The 26065-nt window shown below is 36.5% G+C and overlaps 6 protein-coding genes across 6 annotated transcripts; 4 read left to right on the forward strand and 2 right to left on the reverse strand.

The window, feature by feature from the left end:
- Nucleotides 1–206: 206 nt before the first annotated feature.
- On the forward strand, nt 207–1826 carry LOC148921087 (UPF0481 protein At3g47200-like). The gene is made up of 2 exons (XM_089047960.1): nt 207–233; nt 357–1826. Exons 1-2 carry the CDS (start codon nt 207–209, stop codon nt 1824–1826), a joined length of 1497 nt encoding a protein of 498 aa, XP_088904086.1.
- A 314-nt stretch (nt 1827–2140) lies between these two features.
- On the reverse strand, nt 2141–3424 carry LOC148921088 (uncharacterized). The gene is given in 2 exon segments (XM_089042230.1): nt 2141–2891; nt 2894–3424. Coding segments are annotated over 2 exon segments (795 nt in total). The 5' UTR covers nt 3246–3424; the 3' UTR covers nt 2141–2448.
- A 3611-nt stretch (nt 3425–7035) lies between these two features.
- Nucleotides 7036–7830, forward strand: LOC148921089 (small ribosomal subunit protein bTHXc-like). Its single transcript, XM_089043991.1, has 3 exons — nt 7036–7271; nt 7367–7431; nt 7562–7830. The coding sequence occupies exons 1-3, from the start codon at nt 7112–7114 to the stop codon at nt 7688–7690; spliced, it is 354 nt and encodes a 117-aa protein (XP_088900117.1). The 5' UTR covers nt 7036–7111; the 3' UTR covers nt 7691–7830.
- A 141-nt stretch (nt 7831–7971) lies between these two features.
- On the forward strand, nt 7972–8865 carry LOC148921090 (uncharacterized). Its single transcript, XM_089043990.1, has one exon. The coding sequence runs from the start codon at nt 8164–8166 to the stop codon at nt 8779–8781; it is 618 nt and encodes a 205-aa protein (XP_088900116.1). The 5' UTR covers nt 7972–8163; the 3' UTR covers nt 8782–8865.
- Nucleotides 8840–10427, reverse strand: LOC148921091 (uncharacterized). The gene has a single exon (XM_089043989.1). It carries the CDS (start codon nt 10425–10427, stop codon nt 9150–9152), a length of 1278 nt encoding a protein of 425 aa, XP_088900115.1. The 3' UTR covers nt 8840–9149.
- A 10676-nt stretch (nt 10428–21103) lies between these two features.
- On the forward strand, nt 21104–24589 carry LOC103342317 (putative LRR receptor-like serine/threonine-protein kinase At3g47570). Its single transcript, XM_008245937.3, has 2 exons — nt 21104–23831; nt 23933–24589. The coding sequence occupies exons 1-2, from the start codon at nt 21172–21174 to the stop codon at nt 24399–24401; spliced, it is 3129 nt and encodes a 1042-aa protein (XP_008244159.3). The 5' UTR covers nt 21104–21171; the 3' UTR covers nt 24402–24589.
- Nucleotides 24590–26065: the final 1476 nt, after the last annotated feature.

Genomic DNA, 26065 nt, shown 5'->3' on the forward strand with positions numbered 1-26065 from the left:
ACTTGAAGTTCTCAGAAAACAATAGGTTTGGGAGCGCAGAGGAGGAAAGTACGATTAAATAACCTATTGTCAACTTGATAAAGAATATGGGGATAGGAACAAGTCTTCTATAATTATATTTAATCATAATAGGGCTATAAAAGGCAATATTCCGTCCCTCAGGAAGCTCATACTGGAAGCTGAACGGAAAAGGAAAATCTGCTGGGATGAACAATGAGGACATCCTACAACTGGTAAGATTTAGATTTGAGTTTCAGATGCAGTTGTTTCAACAATATTGCAATTTTTTTGTAACTTTTTTTAGTCATCCATGTGTTATACTTGTGTTTCATTGCTGTCCTATAAAATCATGGTAGGAGGCAGAATCAACTGATAAGAACGAATGGAAGCGGGAGATTACTAAAAAACTTCACCAGAAAGTGGCAACAGGGTCAGAAAACTTGAGCATTTATAAAGTTCCAAATAACCTTCGAAAAGTCAAGGATGAAGCATACAACTCTCGTGTTGTCTCAATTGGACCCTTCCATCTAGGCAACCATGCCCTCGTAGCTATGAGACATCATAAATGGCATTACATGCAATATTTTTTTGCACGAATAGAAGATCATCAACAATCCCTCCAATGTTTAGAAGTGTGTACCAATGCTATTTATGATTTAGATGAAAAGGTTCGTGGATGCTATTCCGAAAAGATAGACCACATTGATAAGAACGTGCTAGCAGAAATCATGTTACTAGATGGTTGCTTTATATTGGAACTTTTCCTCAGGTATGACCAACACTTAAATATGAAGTTAGAAGACGAATCTGATCCAATATTCAATAGTGCTTGGATGATTGCAGCTCTTCGCCATGATCTGATATTACTTGAAAACCAGATCCCCTTCTTTATTCTCAAAAGTTTGTATGATGCTATGAAGTCTCGTCTTAAGGGTACACCAAACTCTGTCACTAGCCTTGCTCTTAAGTTCTTTGAAATGAACCAAAAGTCAACAAAAGAAGAGCCTGACACAAAAAACCATCATTTGCTTCATCTTTTGCACAAATTCTACCTCCCAAATTTAGATTCCACAACAACAGATCACCAACTGAAACGCAGTGTTACAGAGATCCGACCTGGTCATATGTCAATCTCAGTCTCTGTTGAATTGACTTCTCACATTCAACATGTTTCTGCAATACATCTAACTTCAGGGATTCCTAGACCTGAACAAGCAGCTGCAACCAATATTAAAACATGGGGATTCAATTTTAGCGCTTCAAACCTTTTAAGGGCTGGGATTGAGTTTGAAAAAGGGTTGTCGGAGGACCATTTGTTAAACATAACTTTCGTCAAGGGAATAATCAGAATTCCACCAGTCGACATTCACTTGACATCAGATACACTCTTTAGGAACTTGATCGCTTTTGAGCAATGCAGCCTTAGAAGTACGCATCATATTACGTCGTATTTGATCCTCATGAAGAGTCTCATTAGTTCCACACGGGATATAAAACTACTAAGGGAAAGAGGGATCATAAATCTATTAAATCACAATAGTGTTGGAGACCAAGAATATTTCACTGAATTCAAAACTATATTGGACATGGTTGTTGTGAAGGACTTCTGTTTTGGCAAGTTGTGTGACCAAGTGAATGCATACTGTAAGTCCTGGTTGCCGTGGAGAAAACACAAGATATCGACTAGGGTGCGATTTAGGAGACATATAAACTTCCTTTACCGCACATACTTCTCTAGTCCATGGAGTATCATATCATTCGTTGCTGCTGTGGCCCTTTTCGTTCTCACGGTCATACAGACATACTATAGCATTCACTCTCATTAATGTAAATTTGTTGGCCATCCATCAAGTTTATCAGTCATTTATGTAATTGATTCCTCTTCTATAATGAGTCTATATATGTATGTTGTATCTAGTTTCACAATTTATGTTTTATTTTGTGGATCCAGAAATGGATCACTAGAAAAAGGACTTGATGGCATCAGAAAGTTTTTGTGCATGCTGAAGTGAAGTGATTAAAGCAATAGGATTGATTGGTTGGTTTATTTCTCTTTAAAATGCAGGAAACTGCACCGGCTCTAAATGCAGAGGAGCTTTTCTACTAAATTTGAACACTCATCGAAACAGAAATGCTCATAACAGATTTACCATACTTTTGACAATATCTAAAATTACATATATAAAGTCGTGGTCTTTTTACATTTGAAACTGGAGAAATAGAATATCTCAAACCAAAAAGACAGAAAATAAAAAATGCTTGGCAATGCATTAAACAAAAACTTCCATAGCCTTGGGACTTATTCAAGCTTCAAAGACTATCAATTTAATTTTACTTCTGAACAAAGAGCTCCTTTTCTTTTCTGAGTTCTGCAGAGGCTTTGCCACAGATGAGTCACTTTGCTTGAATTAGCTTCTCCTTCACCATATTACAGCATATAAGTTTTCTTTAAGAAACATATAGGTCCTGGCAAATGACACAGTGCTCTGAGATCAATCTCGCCATGACGCTTCCCTCTCCAATGGCCAACTGTCTACTTCGTTTGTTCCATAGGTGCACAGCATAAGTCTCCCTTGTAATTAGCTCATTTGGTGTGATTTCCACCGCTTTTGACTCCGATTCCCTCTGAGGCTTCCTGAAGATCCTGTGTATCTTAATCCAGTCCAATGGATAGAATGCCTCAGGAGGCAATATTGTAAGGTTATAATCCAGTGACCTTCCACTCCCTTCTAGTCTAGCAATTACTCTGGAGACCAAGTAAGGTCCATTGAGACCCCATTTGTTCCCATTAAAAGTCGTAGCAAATTCTTCTAAGAAGTCTAGCAGAATTGGATGGTTTATGTCAAAGATCATCACTGCACCATTTAGTCTGTTCCAGATTTTGGACTCGAATCCAAACTTTGTGCTCCAATTGCATTCGTCAACCCAGATAAATCCTTCAGAATTATCAAGTCTGCGTCCAAGTAGATACCTCCATATTTGTATAGCATTGCAAGCCTAATCAGATTGGCTAGGTTTTGAGATAATGGGATGTAACCTGGGTCTGTCCTGCCACTCTTTAATTCTTCAAGCCAAGACTCAGCTGGTGTGTTCTTGACAAGAAAGGGCAAGTCTGGTGCGATTGCAAGTATTTTGAACCCTCTGTCAAGTAAAGGCTTCAGGATTCTGTACCCTCTTGCTGAGTCCATGGAGTTTGATATGATCATCAAGCATCCTTGAGGGTGGGATTTGAAGAGGGTGTCCATGGTCAAGAAATCTCTTTCCCCAAATGACTTTGCTGGTGAAAGTCATACCATGTAGAATTGAAGGCTGCATCCATTGTTGAGGAACTCGAGCACTCGACCATGGAACTGCTGTGACAAGTTGTTTGACTTGAGTATCTCTAGCTCGGGCAGTTTTCGTCGGAACCACACAAGTCTTTCCACTCTTGTGGCATTTTCTGGAGGAACCAGAGGATCACGAATTTCATCTTCAAGTTCCTCAATCTTTGCTTGAATTGAAAGCTGTGGCGTGCTCTGATCAGTTATGAAGGTTGACTCAATTTGCTCTTGAGGCACTTGAGTCTGGTCATGATTATGGTCAAGAACTTCATGATTTCTCAAGTCAATTGTTTGCATGGGAAGGTTGGAGACAAAGATGTCTGCATAGATAATGAAGAAGATGGCAGCAAATGAGATGGTGGAGAAGAGGGAGGATTTCGTGGTGCGGCTAAGGTGGCTGTGCCTGTGATCCAACACTTTGTGAGACATTCTTTTGACTGTCATGAGTGTAGAATTGGGAGAGGATTCTTTTGGAGAAGGCATTGATCTTGATGAGGAGCCATGGTGATCAAGCCAAGTGGTATTTATAAGTTTCTATTCAGTGTATGATTTAAAGCAATGGTGTGGACGAGCTTGAAATGATTTAAACATGGGTCTGATTTGAATAATCTTTGCAAGAATTAGACGTGAATGTATGTGGCACGTATTGCAGTTATGAGGACTAAATATTTAGCAAATATTATGAGTGTTTTTGATTGCTTTAATGTTCAAAACAATGTTAATGGATCGAACTTTCATGTCCATTTTGACAAACATAAATACAAATTACATCCTTGAATCAAGTAGGTGGTCAATATATATGAAAAGGGCAGATTTAATAGCTACTTATTACAGCTTGCTGATTATTTATACCTCTTACATCATTGGATCAATCAAACAATAATTATCAAAGAGAGGGACATGTTCATCATACGAACCAAATAGCTTTGTTGGCTCGCCTATAGGTAGAAATCAACTCTCGCATTCAAGTGGGCCTCCAATATTGTCATTTCCAACAACACCATTGCTCCTAGAACATGAGCAATTTTAGGGTTTTTAAAATGCATTGAGGATTTGATTAGATCACTAGGCTAGATCCCGTTGATTAGAACAGTGATTAAATTTCTGGGTACACGTAAGAATTCCATAATTTTATTAGTTGAAAGTTATAAATAAAAAATCTATTTTTTTATTAAGATTCATTGGATTTTCTGAGAACATTAAGAATTTTAGAGAACCATTTTAAATTACAAACTGCCCTTTATAATTGATACTTCTATACTTCTATACTTTTTATTTTTTTTTGTTGGGTGAAAAAGGTATATGCAAATCTTTTGGGCTTGAGCCTTGTGAATGAAGCCAATCGTTTTGGGCCTTTGGAGTTCATAATACAAGCCTAAAGCCCACCAAACGGTCTCTAAAACACTTTCGCTCTCAAACCAACACGGTTTATCTCAAGCTCGAATTTCGTTTGCGACTTGGATCCTCTCTTCCACTGTTTTGTTCTCAATCTCGGCAGCTACTACCCATTAACCGTTTCACACACATAAAATGTAAATTCGTACCCCCGTTTCTTGCTCTCTCTTGCTCTTTGAATGAAGGTAACATGGGGATTCAATTTTTGCACTTCAAAAGTTTTAAGTTTCTGGGATTGAGCTTGAAGTTAGATGCTTTTATGGTGATGGGTTATGCTCAAATCACCGTTTTTTATTTATCAGGGACCATCCAGGCAAGCTGTATGCAGGTAAAGCTTGAACCTTTGTTACTGGTCTACTTAGGGAGGCTAGAGTATCTTTCAAGTGTTGATGCTTGCAAAGATGTAAGATTTTTCAATCCGAAAACTGATAGTATGGGACGACAAGAATCTGCTTCAAGTTGGGAGATTCAAATAGCTATGAATTCTTTTCTTTTGCTTCAGATTCGAAAAATCGGCCTAGGCGGCTCTAGGCGGCGCCTAGGCGGTTCTAGGCGCTAGGCGGGTCTGGGAGCCTGGGCGGGTCTTTCTTTTTGTTTTTTTCTGACTTTAAAAACCTCACGCAGTTGCTTCCTTCTCTCTCGCTAGTCGACCACCACCACCAGGCCGCGACAACCCCTTGCCCACACCCGCGACCCGCGACCCTCTCTGTAATGGAACTATGAACATCTACTAGAGGGATAGTGGGTTCTCTTCTGCTACATGTGATGTGACTAGGTGAGTCAAATGCCTAAGCATATATGCTTCACCCTCACCATCTTGTGGCACAAAAATTTCCTTAAGAAGTATACATATATGGGCAAATGACACAGTTGTCTGAGACTAGTCATAATTCTTGAAGCCAAGTTTCACCTGGGTGTTCTTGACTAGAAAGGGCAGGTCTGGTGTTAATGCTATTACTTTGAATCCTCGATCGAGAAGCGGCTTCGGGATTCTGTATCCACTTCCTGAATCCATGCTTTTTGATAGGATCATCAAGCACCGTTTAGGATTGAATTTAAAGAGACCGTCCATGGCCACGAATTCTCTTTTGCCAAACTTGATTGCTGGTGAAAACCATATCATGAAGAACTGAACACTGCATCCATGGTTGAGGAACTCAAGTACTCGACCATGAAACTGCTTGTTTGAGTTGAGTATCTGCAGTTCCGGAAGCTTCCCCTTTTGTGACATTTTCTGGAGAACCAGGGGATCAGGAACTTCCTCTGCAACTTCATCTATATTTTCCTGCATGGAAAGCTGTGGCATGCAGGAAATCGAGTGTTGTGATCTTGAAAAAGTTCATGGATTCTCAGGTCAACAGGATGCATGGGAAGGTTAAAGACATTGTTGTCTGCATAGATGATGAAGAATATGATAGCAAATGAGATGGTGGAGAAGATAGGATATTTTGGGGTGCGCCTAAGTAGCCTATAATCAAACACTTTCTGAGACATTTTTTTCACCTTCAAAAGAGTAGGATAGAATGATTATTTTTTCGGGGAAAGCATTGTTCTTGATGAGGCGCGGTCTGGCCAAGTACGGCCTTACTTGTATATAGTAGCGGAAATTGAAATAGGAGGTTTCTGATGTATGATTTACCACTGCATGTTACTGGTCTACACTTCGTGCAGTGCTGGTCCTTAATTTGGCAATTTTTTTGGCATCTAGTGTATTCTAAATTTGGTATAAAAATGTTTGTTTCAATGATGAATCAATCTTTAAATATCTGGACTAAAATACCAATTACATCCTTGTGTCAATTTCTAGCTACTTATTTCAGCTTGTTTATATCCAACAACAATATTAAAGAGGGGCATTCTCATCATCTTAGGAAATGAACTCCTATTTCTGGGTGAGAAATTCCATCCTTTCTCTCGCCAATCAGATAGCTTTGTTTTTTCTTTTAGTGACAAAAATGAGGCATTCGAACTTGAAACATCTTTCAACAGTAATTTAACATTGTAAGTTCATCATGTAGGAGAGAATCACTTACTTGAATGCATATGATGAGAATATTTTAGGGATTTGTAAACGCACCTAAGGTTTTGATTAGCACACCCACCACATTTTGAAAACAATCACAAAATTTCTCATTGTACCTATAACATCTCTGGATACATATGATTCTAATGTTACTGGTTGGAACTCGGAAGGCCGAACCAATTTTCTTTCATTGTCAATTGAAGACCCAACCTAACTGTGAGCTTGAGCCTTGTGAATGAACCCCAATTTGGGCCTATTGAAATGCCAGCCCAAGACAACGGTCTCTAAAACAGGAGTCATCTCCTAAAACACAACACTTTCCCTCGGAAACCTTATCCGCTTTCTCTCAAGCGTCAAGCTTCAAGCTTCAACCATGGCGTCACTGATACTCGGAGCTCTTCCAATCCCCACTCAAACGCTCACTTTCAGCTCTCGCATTTCGTTTTCTCAGTCTGAAACCCTATCCATTTCTCTCCCCTCCTCCACAGCTTCGCTCTCAGTCTCCACAGCTACCACTCCATCAGTCCCTTCAGGTACACCTTAATTCCGAACTCCTCTCTCTCTCTCTCTCTCTCTCTCTCTCTCTCTCGCTCTTATTTTCCCTGATTTTTGCTTTCTGCTTCTTCAGTGTACTGCGGTAGGGGCGATAAGAAAACCGAAAGAGGAAAGCGTTTCAATCACTCTTATGGCAATGTAAGTCAAATTTCTGATTTTGACCGTTTCCTCATCACCTTTTGCTCATGAATTTCATGAAATTTTATGATTTTTTATTTGTTTTTCTGAATTTTGAATATTTTGTGAAAAATAAAAATTTGAACTTTAGGCGAGGCCTCGGAACAAGAACAAAGGAAGAGGTCCACCTAGGGTTCCGGTGCCTGTGGCTCCCCCTAAGAAAGATAAGTTTGAAGACGATACAATTGTCAAGGTTGAAATTGATGAGTCTCTGTCGTAGCTAGTTGAGCCCAGTCTCTTTGATTTTTATTTATAATTGTAATTTATGTACCTCGAATTGCTTTATTTGATGAGTCTTTGATCAATACTTTTCTTGGTCTTGCTTGGTATTAGTGAATTGAATTAAGCTTTAAACTTCAATTTCCATATGTGTTTATTTTTGTAGTTTGGAAGGACAGTTTCCCAGATATGCTTTGTGTTTCACTTCACTTGTTTATTTATTTGTTTAAAATCTAGATAGGCTATTTTCCTCCTGTCTTGTCTTTTTGGCCACAAAACCTTCCTGGAAACACATGGTAGGAAAAACAAATGCTTTCGTATCGCCGGCTTTCAACATTCTTTATAGTTTATAGGGATTTATTGCCGCCTTAGTCTCTTCCGCTGGTGTTTTCCTTCACTATTCTGCTTCTTCTTCATAAACCTGCATCTTGTCTGCTCCTTTATCCGGTCCCAATACCCTAGACCTTTAGGACTATGATGAATTCATCGGAAATAACCGAAGAGAAGGATGATGATATCAGTTGCCTTGTTGATCCAGAAGTTCAAAAAGAAAAGATAAGGCGGATTATAGAGTATCAGAAGTCTCTTTACCGGTCTTCATCTTCGTCTTCTTCCTCCTCTTCCTCAGCTGCTTCCTGTTCCTCGTTTTCTTCAGCTCGAAAAAGTAGCAGTTTGTTAGGTTTGATGAAAGTAGGAAACACATCGTTGAGGAGATTATTTGACATGGAGCATACAAGTTTGGCCAACCATTTTGAGGATTTCAGTGGGTCATCCATAATTAAGCCTATTCTTCTATGGGGCAGTGATACAGACAATGAAAATGAAATGCATGATCCATGGCAATCCATCAAGCAGTTTGGACCACTAAATGAATCTAGGATTGATGGACCAAGTAAGTTTCCTTCAGATGGTAGCTTCCGGGATGCAGAGCGTGGCTTCCGGAATACAGAGGTAAGAATTGGCAACCGCAAGCTGACTAGGAAAAAGTCATTTAGGAGATTGCCCGGATTCGGGTTATGGAGATGCAGAGGATTTAGATTGAGATTAAGATTGAGGCGGCTTAGGATTGCTTTTTGTGGAAGAAAATATTAGTATTTGTCTGCAAACTTGTAATACAGGAAAACCTCATTTGTTTATTTATATCAAAAAATAAAAAAGGGTTAGCTTCTATTAACATATTGAGACAGGGAATGTCTGCCACAACTCGTTTACAGAATCTTGGATTTACAATGAAATGATGATCTTACTTACACTGGGGCAGAAGATTCAAAATGAAAGTGAAAAAGACAAATTGAACTTTATATGAATGGAAAAAAAGAATGAAAAAAGAAAAGAAAGGGAATTCCATAGCTCTTGAATCGTAGCTAATTCCTGCAAGAGTATGCTAACAAATAGGAGGCTTGTATCGATTTCCAGTCTGCGGCTTCGCCACAGTTGGTTGGTTGAAGATGCTTCACCATTTATTCGTTTGAGAAAATTCTTTCAGAACTGTATATGTCACTGCAAATGACACAATGATCGGAGATTAATCTCTGCATAATGCTTCCTTCTTCAATCACGACTCGGCTACTTTGCTTGTTCCACAAGTGTACCCCATAAGTCTCCCCGCTGAGCTGAAGTAGCTTTGCTTTTACCCATCGAGAATGAGCTTGGCTTCCTGGCTTCTTAAACAGTCCCCCAATCCTATTCCAATCGACGGGGTAAAAGGCGATAGGGGGTAGAATTGTAAAGTTGTAACCTGGTCGGTTTTGCACCCTCTGGACCACTCTGGACACCAGATAGGGACCATTGTGCCCCCATTTATTCCCATCAAAAGTCAAGGCAAATTCCTCCATGAATTTGTACAGAAGGGGATGATTCATATCAAACACCAGAACTGCATTATTTAGCCTAGTCCAGTTTTTAGATGCCACATCCACACTTTGTGCACCGATTGAGTTTCTCAACCCCAAGAATGAATTCAAAACTATGAAATCTGTGTCTAAGTAAACACCTCCATACTTGTATAGAATTGCAAGCCTCATCAAATTAGACAGATTCTGGGCTAATGGGATCTCACCAGGGTCTTTTTTGCCTCTCTTCATTTCAGCAAACCAGGCTTCAGCTGGGGTGTTCTTGAACAGAAATGATAAGTCTGGTGTCACTGCATGAACCTTGAACCCACGATCCTGCAGCGGTTTCAGAATTCTGTAACCACGTCGGGAGTCCATAGTTCTCGAGAGAATCATCAAGCATCCACGAGGGTGGGCTCTGAAAAGACTCTCCATGGACAAAAACTCTCTGCTTCCAAAGGACCTCACTGGTGAAATCCATGTCATAAAGAACTGCCCCTCACACTTGTTAAAGAATTCCAGAACACGACCGTGGAATTGCCTTGCAAACTTGTCTGATTTGAAAATCTCAAATTCGGGTAGCTTGCTCCGAAACCAAGCGATTCTTTCCTCTTCTGTGGCATTGAAAGGAGGAACAAGAGGACTTTCTCTACCAACCTCATGGGTCTCTTCCTGCATGGAACGCAGGGCTATGCGATTTATATCAGACTTGATCAAATGGCCTGCAGAACTATGAGTCTGCAGCAGCACTGGAGAAGGAGCTTTATCATTCAACTCAACCGATTTTTCGGAGTCATTATAGATGATGCTATCGGCATAGATGATGAAGATGATTGCAGCAAGTGACAGAGTACAGAAGATATGAAATTTGGCAAGGCTAAGTAGGCGGCTGTCCATTCTACTCATCGTCGTCAGAGGAGTTGCATGGGAGAAGAAGTAAGGTTGAAGAAATAGAGCTCAAAGGGAACTTTCATGGCGAAAAGACCAAAGTACTTAACGACACACACGCTTATGCAAAGAATTATTGCAGGCATCTATAGTGTAAATGTTTTCTCTCTAGGCGTCTGGCTTTGAAGCATTCAATACGAGACTTTTTGGTAAGAGTCAAATGCTGAATAAAAATAAAATAAAATACAAAGGAGATAGCCGCCTGTAAAAATGCGTGAGCGTTGCGTGGGATATTAATTTATAAATGAATAATTAAGAGGCTCCTTTAGAGTATCAATAATGAAAAGATGGTGATGGAAACATGTTTTACAACAATCTTATTTAATGATCATTGATTAGGCAATTACCCTTTTGACAGATATTGCTTTCTTTTTCAATGACTTCACCAACCAAACCCATTCCTTTTGTTTTTTGGGGCAGCAGAAGACCATTCCTTGAGACTCTTTTGGCAATATTTCTGGAAATTTTGAAGCCTTAATCCGCCCCGTTGGTCCTTGAGACTTAAGTGTTTAACTGGTGACCAAAAATATTGGATTAGTAACAACTTGGCCATGTTCTTGGTACAGTTTTTTATCTCCTTAAAACGTCAACTTTGCTGTGGACCTAAGGAGGAGGGGTATATTGCATAAGCTTTATAAAACTACGTATTATTATGACTCTGTTCTGTCTCATTCTTTATTCTGTTGTTCCCCCACATAATTAAATTGGAGAACCCACCTTTCTCCACTGGGGTGCAAATTATTTATTCCGAGCAGACAGAGCTGGTTGTTCTGCTACTTACAGACATTAACCTTTTCTTCAACAACAATCAAAACTATCGAATCCGTTTTGAAATATGTGATGAGAATGTTGGAAATCTTTTTTTTAACCTGGTAACTGGTGTTTCAATTATTAGGTATATGATTTATCTTGATTTAGTGATACTTCTTTGTCAACATTGAACAAAGTCGAATATTCAAATTTTCCTTCCCCATCTACTCATTTAAAATTAAAAAAACAAAGAATCCACTAATATAGTAGTTTAGAGTAATTGCTTCCTTAGGAAAAGTTCTGGTTCGAGTTTTGGCATTCGTGCAGTGTCAGTATGTTATGGTCCCTCTCAATAGAAACTTGGAAGAGACCTTTTTCTGTTTTTACAAGTATTTTTATTCATGGACCGATGCATTTGGGATTAAAGGTAATCCTTATTCAATTATTCGACCATAACTTGGCTGATTCACGTTATTCAATCTTAATATTTTTATGGTAGTTGAAATGTCTCTGTTAACCCTAAACCCCTATTTCTTCTATTCGAATATATTAAGATGAGGCTTGAACTCAATCGTGTTAAGATATTGTGTTTCATTTTAATTAGTGATCTAGTTGTCTTAACAATTTCTTATGAGAGGGTGACATGTTAAAGCTAGCAGCACTGATAGTGAAGGAAAGAAGTTTAAGCTTATATTAACTTGTTCAATTTTTCCACATCTGATTAGGGGTTATTTGGTCATATTAAACACTAACTAGGGACTTGTGCTTAATTATTAGTGATCCTGTGGTGTACACAAAACTGATGTACTATTAAGAGCATCCACAATGGGCTCTCTAAACCACCTCTTTAGACAAATTTTAGAGAGGATTTGGAAAAATACAACTCTAACCATGCTCCCTATCCACCTCATAAAATAGGAAGACCTCTAGGAGCTCCTAAATCTGAGGAGAGAGAAAGGACTCCTAGTGGCTCCCTATAATTTAATGCTGCTTTATTTAATAAGTATGTCAAACCTTTAATTAATGTTTATTATTTTTTAGATAATTTTTTAATAGAGATGGACCAATTAAAAAAGAGTTATAGCATTTATGACTCCCTATACTAGAGAGTTATGTTGCAAGGACACTTCAAAATGCTGGAGTGTCGGACACGCCGACACTCGGACATGGCTCGGACACGCCCCCGACACGCCTCCGACACGGTCAAGACACGACAAGGACCATATTGAAATTTTAAAAATAAAATAGGGGTCTAAACATGATTTTTGAAACGTTAGTGGACTGATTTGAATTTTTTTTAAAAGATGGGTTGAAAGTGGAAAAAGACTTTTTTAAACCTAAATGAATCTCACGAAAGTAGCAGACACTTCACTTCATTTCTTACGTTGCAGCAGCTCCTCCACTTCTCCAGTTTTTGCAAAGGTGAGTGTTTATTTTTTTTCCTTTGTTTTCAAATGCTTTTATTTATGTTTTCTATTTTCTTTTTTTATTTCCTTCCATAACAATAGAAGAGTTGGACTTGGTGGTGAGGTGAAGTTTCTTTTCTTATGTTTTTTTTAAGAGAAACACAACAAATAATAAAAGTCTTATGTTTTGATGTGTTTTTTTTTTTGTGTGTTGGTATTTTATATGAGTTATTTGTTTTGTTTTATGGAATTATGTAATATTGAAGTATTGACAATTAATTATTATTTTAATTGCCGTGTCCTAGCCGTGTCGCGTTCCCGTGTCCGTGCAACATAGCTAGAGAGCATGATTGAAGAGCATGATTGAAGTTTAAATTTTATAGAGAGCTCCTAAAATAATTTTTTTTTTAATGTTTTTAGCTCAAATTTAACTAAAAAATAGAGAGCATGATTGTGGATGCTCTAAATACTTTTGGGTTAATGACTTTGATGATCTTGTTGAATATATATGGCCCCCTAGACTCGTTTGTGTGATAAATCAATTAAAACCCATAAATCTCTCTAGCTTCTAGAATGGTTAACTTATGAGGGATAAGTCATCTAATTGTGATTTTACTTGCATGGCCATGTATAAACTTTGACCAAAAGAAAAAATATATGAATAGACTTGACTTATATTTTGAGAGTATTTTACATTCAAAGATGAAAGATTTTCTTTCGAAGTTAAAAGATATTGGGTCTCTTCACCTACTATTAAGAAATTGATGCTCACTGCTAATCTCATATCCATAATGAAACTAGAACAAAATTTGCATTATTTAACCCAATAATATGGAAACAGAACTCTCATACAAGACTGCATTCAACAAAATCACAATAAAAAAAATTACATACAAACCTGTATTTTCAACAAGATGAGGCAGATCTATTTTAAATTCCTTCACGGGTTCTTTCTCTTATGCATGAGCTTGAGCACCTTTGGAGATGAATCTGATCACCTGGCTCTGCTAGACTTGAAGAAAAGAATAACTGAAGTATATCATGAGCACATGGAATAGTTCCATCAATTTCTGCAGCTGGGTTGGCGTTACATGCAACCATTCCAACAAAAGAGTCGTGACTTTGAACCTGGAAGCTCAAAAGTTGGCAGGCTCCCTACCACCTTCTATAGGAAATCTTACTTATCTCACTGGAATTAACTTGATAGATAACAACTTTCATTGTGATTTAAAGCCAAGCAATGTTCTTCTTGATGAAGATATGGTAGCCCATGTTGGTGACTTTGGTCTAGCAAGGTTCCTTTTGGAAGCATCAACTAATCCCACCAAAACTCAAACCATATCAGTTGGGCTAAAGGGTTCCATAGTCTACATTCCTCCAGGTATATGAAGTTTTATAATCCTCTTCTTTTTTTTTTCTGTTCCTATTAACTTATTATTAAAGAAAATTGAGGGTGACATCCTAATGTATGTGTCGAATGACAGAGTATGGAATGGGAGGCCAAGTTTCCATACTTGGGGATGTTTATAGCTATGGGATACTGTTGCTAGAAATGTTCACAGGAAAAAGACCAACGGATGAACATGTTCAAAGATGGTCTAAGCATTCACCAATTCACAGCCATGGCTTTCCCTGACCATGTCATGGACATAATTGACCCTTCATTGCTCTTTGAAACAGATGACGAGAATGATGAAGATGACGATGATGACAACAAATACATAAATCACATAGAAGAAAGACCAGTAGCAGGATATAAAGATCCTGGCCCAGTCAAAGCAAAAGGACTGGAGGAATGTTTGGATTCATTGATGCAAATAGGGCTCTCATGCTCTGCAACATCACCAAGAGACCGGATGCCTATGGATGTCGTTGTCAACAAAATGAATGCAATTAGAGACTCATATCTCAATTTAAGAAGAAGAAGAAGAAGATCGATAAGTACAAGATAGACTAAGTTTGTTAAATAATCTCAATTCCCTCATCTACATGCAAGAAATCTTTCGATAAGGATATTATATGTATCAATCTGTGTGAGATCATGTGAGGTTGAATTCAGCATTTTATATGGAAAAATTAAGGGAAGAAGGTTTTATTCCTTTTAGGCCTTTCTGTTCTTCAGATCATTTTTGCTTGTATGGGAAAAAATGGGCGTTTCACATCCTAGTTACCATCTCAAATTTTTCTGGCCCAGCAGTTTTGATATCTGATAGATTTCTCTCTCTCTCTCTCTCTCTCTCTCTCTCTGAAAAAAAAACAAAAACTAACCCATAAATGAACTTGGTTTTTGATTTGCTCATTATTTGAGGGAGATAATGTTGATAACACATTCAGCAATGACATACAAGAAAACGGATGCGTATGATGTGGTTGTCAACAAAATGGAATTCCACTGATTTATAGGGAGCCATTAGGAATTATTTCTCTCTCCTCCGATGTAGGAGCTCCTTGAAGTCTTCTTATTTTAGAAGGTGGATAGGGAGCATGGTTGAAGTTGTATTTTTTCAATTCCTCCCTAAAATTTATCTAAGGAAGTGATTTGAGAAGTCCATTATAGATACTCTAATATATTGCATGCTATTCATTATCATATAAAATTCAAATTCAATTGCAGGTTACCTTAATTGTATTCATTGAATTCTGAATATGCATAATGATATTGGTGTTGAGAGCAATTGACTTTTGTTTTGTATTGTTTCTCTATTACAATTTAGGGCTCATTTGAGAGTGATTCTGGATAAACCAATCACTTATGGGGAGAAGCACCTTTCATGTGCTCTCCATATAATCACTTTTAGTGATTATAAGTGATTATGGGGAGAAGCACCTCCAATTTGTTTCTTTATAAAATCATTTAAAGTGATTAGATGGAGAAGTAACTTCGCCATAAAAGTGATTATTAACCTATCTAGAATCACTGCCAAACAAGCTCTTATACGTTAGGTTTACGATTAGTAATGCCCAATGCCAACGAAGAGGACCTTTGTGTGAGAATACGATTAGTAACACTACAAGACACGCCATTTCTGGCGACAAATTTTTTTCGTCGTCAAACGCTGTTTTTCGTCGGCACAGTATTCTGGCAATGGAAGATTTCATCGGGAACTTTTGTTGCCATACACTCATCACCAAATCTCAACATGGCGAAGTTTACATTTCGTCGCCACATTCACAAACTTTATCCCGATGGCAACTATGAATGTTATCTCCTGCCTTGTCATGGTCAGAATCTTAGTTGTGAGAATGTGAAGGTAAAAAGTCCCACATTGGAAAGTTAGAAAACTTAGTAAGGGTTTACAAGAAGTTGGGTGAATCACCTCATTTCCAATTGATTTTGGGGTGGAATCTCAACTTTCTTCATTAATCAGATACAAACAAATGCATGTTTAGTGTAGAAATAAATTATTATGAGAGCTGTCGCATATTTCCGATTGGGACCAAAGTCTTCAGTCTTGTGTGAGAATACGATTAGTAACACCCAACGCCAACAAAAGGACCTTTGTGTGAGAATAAGATTAGTAACGCCAAACGCCAACGAAAAGGATCTAAGCTAATCGTATATTTTCTAAAAAATCAAGACGCTAGGGTAGGAGAAGAAAAAAGAGCGAATATAATTTTGAATATAGTATTAACCCTTTTTTTGTAATATTAACCCTATTTTATTTGTTAATTATGGAAAGTCGTATTTACCCTAAAATTTGGTTAAATTTAACAGAAAATTAGACGGTATGACCAATGGATCGATTAATATATAGTTAATGGATCATTTGAACGAATAATGTAATTGATAGACCAAAATGTAAATCGAATACAAGTTTGAGGATCATTTGAGTCATTTACCCTTAAAATTGGAGAACCCACCTTTCTCCACTAGGGTGCAAAATTATTTATTCCGAGCAGACAGAGCTCTGGTTGTTTTGCTACTTACAGACATTAACCTTTTCTTCAACAACAATCAAAACTATCGAATCCGTTTTGAAATGTGTGATGAGAATGTTGGAAATCTTTTTTTAAACCTGGTAACTGGTGTTTCAATTATTAGGTATATGATTTATCTTGATTTAGTGATACTTCTTTGTCAACATTGAACGAAGTCGAATATTCAAATTTCTATTCATTTAAAATTGAAAAAAAACAAAGGATCCACTAATGTAGTATTTTAGAGTAATTGTTTCCTTAGGAAATGTTCTGGTTCGAGTCCTAGCATCTGTGCAGTCACTGGCGGATCCACAGAGGCACAAGGAGGTGCAGTTGCACCTCCCCTAACTGGAAACTTCCTTGGGGATGCCAAAATTTGCCCCTTTGCTAGTGCCCACCAATTGTTCGACTAAATGCCTCAAAGACGTTGTATTGTTTGCTGCATTGTGAGACCTTGAATATTTACCTTATATTGTTGGGCTCGATCTCACAAGTATGTAGGATAAAACGGTTCATCAATCGGAGCTCCACAACCAAAGTTATGAATTTTCGAAGTTTTTCTAGAATATTTGAAGTTAAAAGTTGCAAAGGCACGGTTCAATAAAGAAGAAGACTCTGCGTCAGCGCTTCTAACTCTGATTCTTTTTTAAAATGGTCCAATAGCAAGCCGACACATGTCTATTTCTAATTGGCCTAAATTAAAAAATTCATTAAAAACTCATATGTGTGCCAAAAAATTCATCCAAAATTATCCCAAACTTTTAATCATGTGTACTTTTATTTCATGACCTCCAATTTACATATGCTTTTGGTTAGATTAATTGGTATTGACTTTTGTTAGATTAATTATGTAATTGACATGGATTTTGTTCATATTTGATATGAATTTTGGTAAACAAATTGTGTCAATGACAAGGATTTTGTTCATATTAATTGATATCCATATAGACTATAATCAATTAGTTGTAAATGTAAAACTCTTATTTGTTTTAATTATGAGTACATTGGTATTGGTTAAATTAAGGGCATTTGGTTGTATAATTTTTTTTGTTGAATTTTTAGCCTTTTTTTTTTTTAACACACTACACGGACGTTAGGATTTAAACCCAGGGTCTTGCTTGAGTCCTTTGTAAATTTTTAGCCTTTTAAGTATTGCATATCCCCTGAAAAATTCATGGATCCACCTGTGTGTGCAGTGTCAGTATTTTATGGTCCCTCTCAATAGAAACTTGCAAGAGACCTTTTTCTGTTTTTACAAGTATTTTTATTCATGGACCGATGCATTTGGGATTAAAGGTAATCCTTATTCAATTATTCGACCATAACTTGGCTGATTCACGTTATTCAATCTTAATATTTTTATGGTAGTTGAAATGTCTCTGTTAACCCTAAACCCCTATTTCTTCTATTCGAATGTATTAAGATGAGGCTTGAACTCAATCGTGTTAAGATATTGTGTTTCATTTTAATTAGTGATCTAGTTGTCTTAACAATTTCTTATGAGAGGGTGACATGTTAAAGCTAGCACTGACAGTGAAGGAAAGAAGTTTAAGCTTATATTAACTTGTTCAATTTTTCCACATCTGATTAGGGGTTATTTGGTCATATTAGACAATAATTAGGGACTTGTGTTTAATTATTAGTGATCCTGTGTTGCACGCAAAACTGATGTACTATTAATGACTTTCGGGTTAATGACTTTGATGATCTTGTTGAATATATGGCCCCCTAGACTCGTTTGTGTGATAAATCAATTAAAACCCATAAATCTCTCTAGCTTCTAGAATGGTTAACTTTATGAGGGATAAGTCATCTAATTGTGATTTTACTTGCACGGCCATGTATAAACTTTGACCAAAAGAAAAAAAAATATATGAATAGACTTGACTTATATTTTGAGTAAATTTAGGGTTTAACCAAAAAAAAAATTTCACTTTTAGAAAAAGTCAAAGCTTTTTCAAAAAGACAAAAAAACCTCTCAACTTTCAAATCAAAGACATGCAAATGTAAAGGATTCTTTAGGAAATCCAAAAATAAATCAGGGTAATTTTGTCTATTTTGGCTTCTTTTACAAAATTTCTCTCTCCTTTGTATTTTTTCAAAGTCTCCCTGAGAGCATTTTACATTCAAAGATGAAAGATTTTCTTTTGTAGTTAAAAGATTTTGGGTCTCTCCACCTACTTTAAGAAATTGATGCTCATTGCTAATTGTTGGCGTGAGTCAACATTCCTATTATGAACAGAATTTATATTTTATTGTAATTATTTAATTTGAGTGGAATCAAGAGATTTTGTGCATATTTCCTATTTGTATCCACTTTGTATATAGGATATATATTCCTCCTCCTTGAGAGAAGAATAAATATATCAGTTTAAACTCTAATTATTTTGAGTCTAATAATAAGAATTCATAGCCAACTTCTATCGGGGTCTAGCTTAGTGAAAAAAAGAGCATTAATTTGTAGACTGGTAGTTTCATACTAGAACCTCATAGAGTCATGGCACCTTAATAGCGTGTTTGTTAGAAAACCCCTTTTTCACTTGTAGTTTAGACTTTTTTTTTAAAAAAAATTTCATAGGCTACATCACTTCTTCGTGTCACAAAGCAACCTTGGAATATTTAAGGCCCGTTTGATAATGTTTTTAGAGAGCATTTTTAGAGAATGTTTTCATAGAATGAAAATGAGAAAATGAAAACGCATTTTCAGAGAAAAAAAAAAACACGTGTGGTAGCTTGGTTGAAAACTATTTTCAAAGAACAAAAACAGTGAAAACACGTCTGGCAGTAATATATGAAAATGACAAAAACAATGAATATGTAACTTTAATTAAAATGCATTATGTTTTTTTTAATACAACATTATGTAATCAATATGTGAGTTAAAAAAAAAATTACTATGTATATCTATATCTATATATATAAAGCAAAAGGCAGAGAATGGTGAAACATTCAAAATACCAAAATATGTCATTGGTTAATGTAAACATTAAGAATTAAAATTATTAATTAAATAAGGATAATATGGTAAATTCACACTTTTTCATATTAAAAAAAATTAAAATAAGATAATGGATCCTATTTTTATGGAATACAACTACCCATTATATTTTTTAATTCTAAAATACATTTTAATTTTTTTAAAAAAAAATTTAAAATTAAAAACAAAATCAGATAATATAGGTCCTACCTTTATGAAACATAACTACCCATGTTATCTTTTCTTAATTCTAAAAATAAAATAAAAAATAAAACCAATTAGCACATGCGTGAGCATGTTGCAAGGGGCTAGTATATATAAAGCAAAAGGCAGATAATGATGAAACATTCAAAATACCATAAAATGCCCTTGGTTAATTCAAACATTAAGAATTGAATTATTAATTAAATGAGGATAATATAGTAAATTCATATTTTTCATATAAAAAATAAAATTAAAAACAAAATCAGATAATAGGTCCTACTTTTATGGAACATAACTACCCATATTATCTTTTTAATTCTAAAAATAAAAAATAAAATAAAATAAAAAACCAATTGGCACACGCGTGAGCATGTGCCAAGGGGCTAGTTATTTGTAAAAAGTATTTTTTTTAATCATCTAAAAGAATATCATTTAAAAAATAGAATAAAATTCTAAAGTATAAAACTAGAATTATCTTTTAAAAAAAAATTAAAATGAAACATCAACCCAACCTTCTCTTTCACTCTTTGCAAACCCACCCCAATTCTATCTCCCCCCCCTTTCCTCCGTGTTTTCTGTTTTTGTCAACCGAACAGGTTTTTTGTTTGTTTTTGTTCTCTCAAAATGAAAATGGGCTCACAAAACATAAACGAACGGGGAACCAGGCAGGTTTCCTCTTTGCGTGTTGTTCTTAGGCCTTCTACTGCACCAACGAAAACAATGGACACTACACAGATAATGTATTATAAATTTTAGGTTTATAGTGGGTAGACCATTTATTACAAAATCCAAAAGACAAAGGAAAAAAAGTGCGACTATTTTTTAAATTTTATATTCTTCACATATGTGTATGATCTTAAAATATTTCCCTTCACTTTCTATTTAATTCTCAATAATCTTATGCAGACTCAAATAAATCGAACAGTCGATGTGAGATTTTATCTTCTTCATATATGTGTATGATCTTAAAATGTTTCCCCTAACTTTTTCTTTAATTCTCAATAATCTTATGCAGACTCATATATGTGCAACCCTAATTTTTCTGATATCGGATGATATTATTTGGTCCTTTTGTATTTACTGGTGCAGAAATTTACCATCCCTGCTTTAGCAAAATGGTTGTCTCCCCTGGAGCTATATATGATAATATAATACTCTTAATTAATCATTTTAACTCTATACGCATGCAGTATTTAGAACATGTCACCATCTCAACTATCCAGAAGTCTTTAGATGACTCATACTGTAACAAGTCTTAATTCTCCATTAATGAAATTTTAAATATAGAGACCTGCTTTCCCAACTAAAAAATCTCATCTACATAATGAAACTATAACAAAATCTGCATTATTTAACCCAATAAAATGGAAATAGATTCTCATGCAAGACTGCATTCAACAAAATCATCACAATAAAAAATTACATACAAACCTGTATTTTCAACAAGATGAGGCAGATCTATTTTAAATTCCTTCACGGGTTCTTTCTCTTATGCATGAGCTCGAGCACCTTTGGAGATGAATCTGATCACCTGGCTCTGCTAGACTTGAAGAAAAGAATAACTGAAGATCCTCTGCATATCATGAGCACATGGAATAGTTCCATCAATTTCTGCAGCTGGGTTGGCGTTACATGCAACCATTCCAACAAAAGAGTCGTGACTTTGAACCTGGAAGCTCAAAAGTTGGCAGGCTCCCAACCACCTTCTATAGGAAATCTTACTTATCTCACTGGAATTAACTTGATAGACAACAACTTCCATGGTGAAATTCCTCAAGAAATGGGACGTCTACTGCGCCTGCAATATCTCAACCTGACTTCCAATTCCTTTGGTGGGAAAATTCCAAGTAACATATCTCACTGTACACAGCTGAGAGTGCTTGATGTTGGTTCCAATAAGCTTATTGGGTCCCTTCCGGATCAACTCAGTTCATTGTTAAATTTAACTCATCTATGGGTTGATGAAAACAATCTCACTGGAACTTTCCCAGATTGGATAGGAAACTTTTCTTCTCTGTATGCTATTTCTCTTGCCCACAACAATTTTCAAGGAAACATACCGAATGAGCTCGGGCGCTTAACAAGCTTGGGAAGATTTGTAATTCCAGGGAATAAATTTTCTGGTATGGTTCCTTCTTCAATCTATAATATATCCTCCATATACTATATCACTGTTACTGACAACCAGCTGCATGGAGAGCTGCCAAAAGATGTGGGGATCACTCTTCCTTATCTCCAGATATTTGCTGGTGGTGTCAACAAATTCACAGGTAAGATTCCTGTATCCTTGTCAAATGCTTCTAGACTTCGAAAGCTTGATTTTGCTGAAAATGGTCTCACTGGGAAACTCCCAGCTGAAAATTTTGGAAGCTTGCAAAGCTTATCTAGACTGAACTTTGATGACAATAGACTGGGAAGTGGAAAAACTGGTGACCTGAATTCTCTCAGTTTCCTTGCTAATTGTACTAATCTTGAGGTGTTGAGTTTTAGCCGAAATCGTTTTGGAGGAGAATTGCCAGAGTCCATATCCAACCTCTCAACAAAACTTAGAATTTTTACAATGGGGGGTAATTTGATACATGGAAGCATCCCTATCGGCATTGCAAATCTTGTAAACTTGATCAATCTAGGAATGGAACAAAACTACTTTGGTGGCAGTCTCCCTGATGTAATTGGCAAGCTTCAGAAGTTACAGGGATTGTATCTGTATCTTAACAAGTTTTCTGGGCCAATCCCATCCTCCCTAGGTAACTTGACTTCAGTAACAACGCTCTTAATGGAGGGTAATAGGTTTGAGGGAAGTATACCTCCAAGCCTGGGAAACTGCCAAAGCTTATTGATACTTAACCTTTCTAGTAACCAACTAAGTGGCACCATACCTAAAGAGGTTGTTGGGCTTTCATCCCTTTCAATTTCTTTGTCCATGTCTAACAATTCTTTGACTGGTCCACTACCATCAGAAGTGGGTGAGTTGGTAAATCTCTCGGAGCTAGATGTATCAGGAAACAACTTATCAGGTGAAATCCCCATAACCCTTGGCAGCTGCACTAGTTTGGTGAGCCTGCATTTGGAAGGTAATGAATTTGAAGGAAACATTCCTGAAACTCTGACAAAATTAAGAGGCGTGGAAGAAATAGATATTTCACGCAATCACTTATCTGGGAAAATTCCTGAATTTCTAGGTAAGTTTAGAGCTCTTAAGCAACTCAATCTTTCTTATAATGATTTTGAGAGTGCATTGCCTGAAGAAGGAATATTTTCAAATGCCAGTGGTGTCTCAGTTCATGGAAATAATAAACTGTGTGGTGGCATCCCACAATTACTTCTACCTGTATGCTCTAACAAAAAGCCTCATTCATCTCAAGGATTACTTTCCCCAAAAGTAGTAATTCCTGTAACTTGTGCAATTGCATTCATTGCCCTATCATGCTTTATTGCTGCTTGTAGAATGGTGAAAAGGTCAAGAGGTCCACTTTTAACTTCACATTCCTATGGGGATTGGAAATTAGCCGTCTCTTACTTAGACCTCGCTCAATCAACCAACGGGTTCTCTCTTGACAATCTCATTGGTTCAGGAAGTTTCGGTTCTGTGTACAGAGGAGTACTCTCTAGTAATGGCATGGTAGTTGCTGTTAAGGTATTAAACCTTAACCAAGAAGGAGCTTCCAAGAGTTTCATTGATGAATGCAAAGCTTTAAGAAGTATAAGGCACCGCAATCTTCTCAAGATCATAACCGCATGCTCAAGCATTGACAACCAAGGTAATGAGTTCAAAAGTCTAGTTTCCGAGTTCATGGAAAATGGAAGTCTAGACCAGTGGCTGCATCCAAGAGATGATGAACAATCTCAAAGTAAGAGATTGAGCCTAATCCAAAGACTAAATGTTGCCATAGATGTTGCTTCTGCATTAGATTATCTACACCACAATTGTGAAACATGCATTGTTTATTGTGACTTAAAGCCAAGCAACGTTCTTCTTGATGAAGATATGGTAGCCCATGTTGGTGACTTTGGTCTAGCAAGGCTCCTTTTGGAAGCATCAAATAATCCCACGAAATCTCAAACCATGTCAGTTGGGCTAAAGGGTTCCATAGGCTACATTCCTCCAGGTATATGAAGTTTTATAATCCTCATTTTTTTTTCTATTCCTATTAACATATTATTAAAGAAAATTGAATGTGACATCCTAATGTATGTGTCAATTGACAGGAGTATGGAATGGGAGGCCAAGTTTCCATACTTGGGGATGTTTATAGCTATGGGATACTGTTGCTAGAAATGTTCACAGGAAAAAGACCAACGGATGACATGTTCAAAGATGGTCTAAGCATTCACCAATTCACAGCCATGGCTTTCCCTGACCATGTCATGGACATAGTTGAGCCTTCATTGCTCTCTGAAACAGATGACGAGAATGATGAAGATGACGATGATGACAACAAATATGGAAATCGCATAGAAGAAAGACAAGTAGCAGGATATAAAGATCCTGGCCCAGTCAAAGCAAAAAGATTGGTGGAATGCTTGGATTCGTTGATGCAAATAGGGCTCTCATGCTCTGCAACGTCACCAAGAGACCGGATGTCTATGGATGTCGTCGTCAACAAAATGAATGCAATTAGAGACTCATATCTCAATTTAAGAAGAAGAAGAAGAAGATCGAAAAGTACAAGATAGGCTAAGTTTGTTAACTAATCTCAATACCCTCATCTACATGCCAGAAATCTTTTGATGAAGGATATTATATGTATCAATCTGTGTGAGATCATGTGAGGTTGAATTCAGCATTTTATATGGAAACAAAAAGAAGGGAAGAAGGTTTTATTTCTTCTATTCAAATATATTAAGACAAGGCTTGAACTCAATCGTGTTAAGATATTGTTTTATTTTTAATTAGTGATCTAGTTGTCTTAACAATTTCTTATGAGTAGAAGGCCCAAAAACAACACACACAAAAGAAAAGAAAAAGAAAAGAGGAAACCCGCCTGGTTCGGAAATATTCCAAGGTTGCTTTGTGACATGAAGAAGTGATGTAGCTTATGAATTTTTTATTTATTTTTAATACAAGTGATAGTCTAAACTAGGGGTGTCATTTTAAACTGAAAAATCGAAAAATCGCAAAAATCAACCGACAATTTATCGCAATGAAACCGCAATCGCGGTAAACCGAACCGCATTTGCGGTATTAAGAACCGAACCGCATTTGCGGTTGCAGTTGTGGTATTTGATTTTCAAAACTTGCGGTTACCACAAACCGCAAAGTATAGCCACATGAATGATGAAGTTGAATTTTACAAGGAAAATGGAACATATGACAACTTGTAAGTAATTAGTTTATTTATGCTAATGTTATTTATGCTTCTTCTTATAATAAAATGTACTAAACTATGTTGTTTTATTTGTAGATAACATTGGTGCTCAAACAACACAACGGGGTTCTTCAAATCCACTCACCACCAACACTTGAGTTTGTAACTTAGTTTGTAACATTGGTGCATTGCATTTTCCTTTTAGTTTGTAACTTTAATTAACTTTGAATTGGATTTTTCTTTTTTGTTGTAACTTTAATTTATTTTACTTTGCATTTTCCTTTTGGTTTATAACTTTAAAGGATTTGGAATTGGAATGCTTGAGAAGTTTAACTTTAATTGGAATGCTTAGAATTGTAACTTTAATTTTCTTAGGTTGTGAATGCTTGAGAAGTTGAAGAGATTGTGAATTTATATATGTTTGAGAAATTGAGGTTGTGTATTTATTTATTTAGGTTGTGAATTTATATTTTTGTGAATGCTTGAGAACTCGCAGTTTTAAACTGCTAATTCGCGGTATCGACCGCATTTTATTTACATGCAGCTTTGGTTTCAAAATCACCAAACCACAAATAGTCGGTCAGTTTGCGGTTTGAGTAAAAATTCGCGGTTATCGAACCGCAACCACCCCTAGTCTAAACTACAAAGGGGAGGAGGGTTTCTAACAAACTAATTATTAAGGTGACATGACTCCATGAGGTTTGATATGAGACCACCAATCTACAAATTAATGCCCTTTTATACTGGGCTAGACCCCGATAGATGTAGCCTATGAATTCTTATTATTAGAAGTGAGCATCAATTTCTTAATAGTAGGTGAAGAGACCCAAAATCTTTTAACTACTAAAGAAAATCTTTCATCTTTGAATATAAAATACTCTCAAAATATAAGTCAAGTCTATTCATATATTTTTCCTTTTGGTCAAAGTTTATATATGGCCATCCAAGTAAAATCACAATTAGATGACTTATCCCTCATAACCCCTCATAACCCCTCATAACCATTCTAGAAGCTATAGATAGATTTATCAC

This window comes from Prunus mume, linkage group LG1, assembly GCF_029339155.1.
Source record: "Prunus mume cultivar Tortuosa linkage group LG1, ASM2933915v1, whole genome shotgun sequence".
Classification (NCBI taxonomy): domain Eukaryota; kingdom Viridiplantae; phylum Streptophyta; class Magnoliopsida; order Rosales; family Rosaceae; genus Prunus; species Prunus mume.

What these genes read in the sequence shown, in the direction of transcription:
- LOC148921087 (XM_089047960.1), top strand. Translation starts at nt 207, where the DNA reads ATGAACAATGAGGACATCCTACAACTG. An exon ending in ATGAGGACATCCTACAACTG is followed by an intron (nt 234 to 356) that starts GTAAGATTTAGA and finishes AAATCATGGTAG; the next exon opens with GAGGCAGAATCAACTGATAA.
- LOC148921089 (XM_089043991.1), top strand. Translation starts at nt 7,112, where the DNA reads ATGGCGTCACTGATACTCGGAGCTCTTCCAATCCCCACTCAAACGCTC. An exon ending in CACTCCATCAGTCCCTTCAG is followed by an intron (nt 7,272 to 7,366) that starts GTACACCTTAAT and finishes CTGCTTCTTCAG; the next exon opens with TGTACTGCGGTAGGGGCGAT. An exon ending in TCAATCACTCTTATGGCAAT is followed by an intron (nt 7,432 to 7,561) that starts GTAAGTCAAATT and finishes TTTGAACTTTAG; the next exon opens with GCGAGGCCTCGGAACAAGAA.
- LOC148921090 (XM_089043990.1), top strand. Translation starts at nt 8,164, where the DNA reads ATGATGAATTCATCGGAAATAACCGAAGAGAAGGATGATGATATCAGT.
- LOC148921091 (XM_089043989.1), bottom strand. Translation starts at nt 10,427, where the DNA reads ATGAGTAGAATGGACAGCCGCCTACTTAGCCTTGCCAAATTTCATATC.
- LOC103342317 (XM_008245937.3), top strand. Translation starts at nt 21,172, where the DNA reads ATGAGGCAGATCTATTTTAAATTCCTTCACGGGTTCTTTCTCTTATGC. An exon ending in TCCATAGGCTACATTCCTCC is followed by an intron (nt 23,832 to 23,932) that starts AGGTATATGAAG and finishes TGTCAATTGACA; the next exon opens with GGAGTATGGAATGGGAGGCC.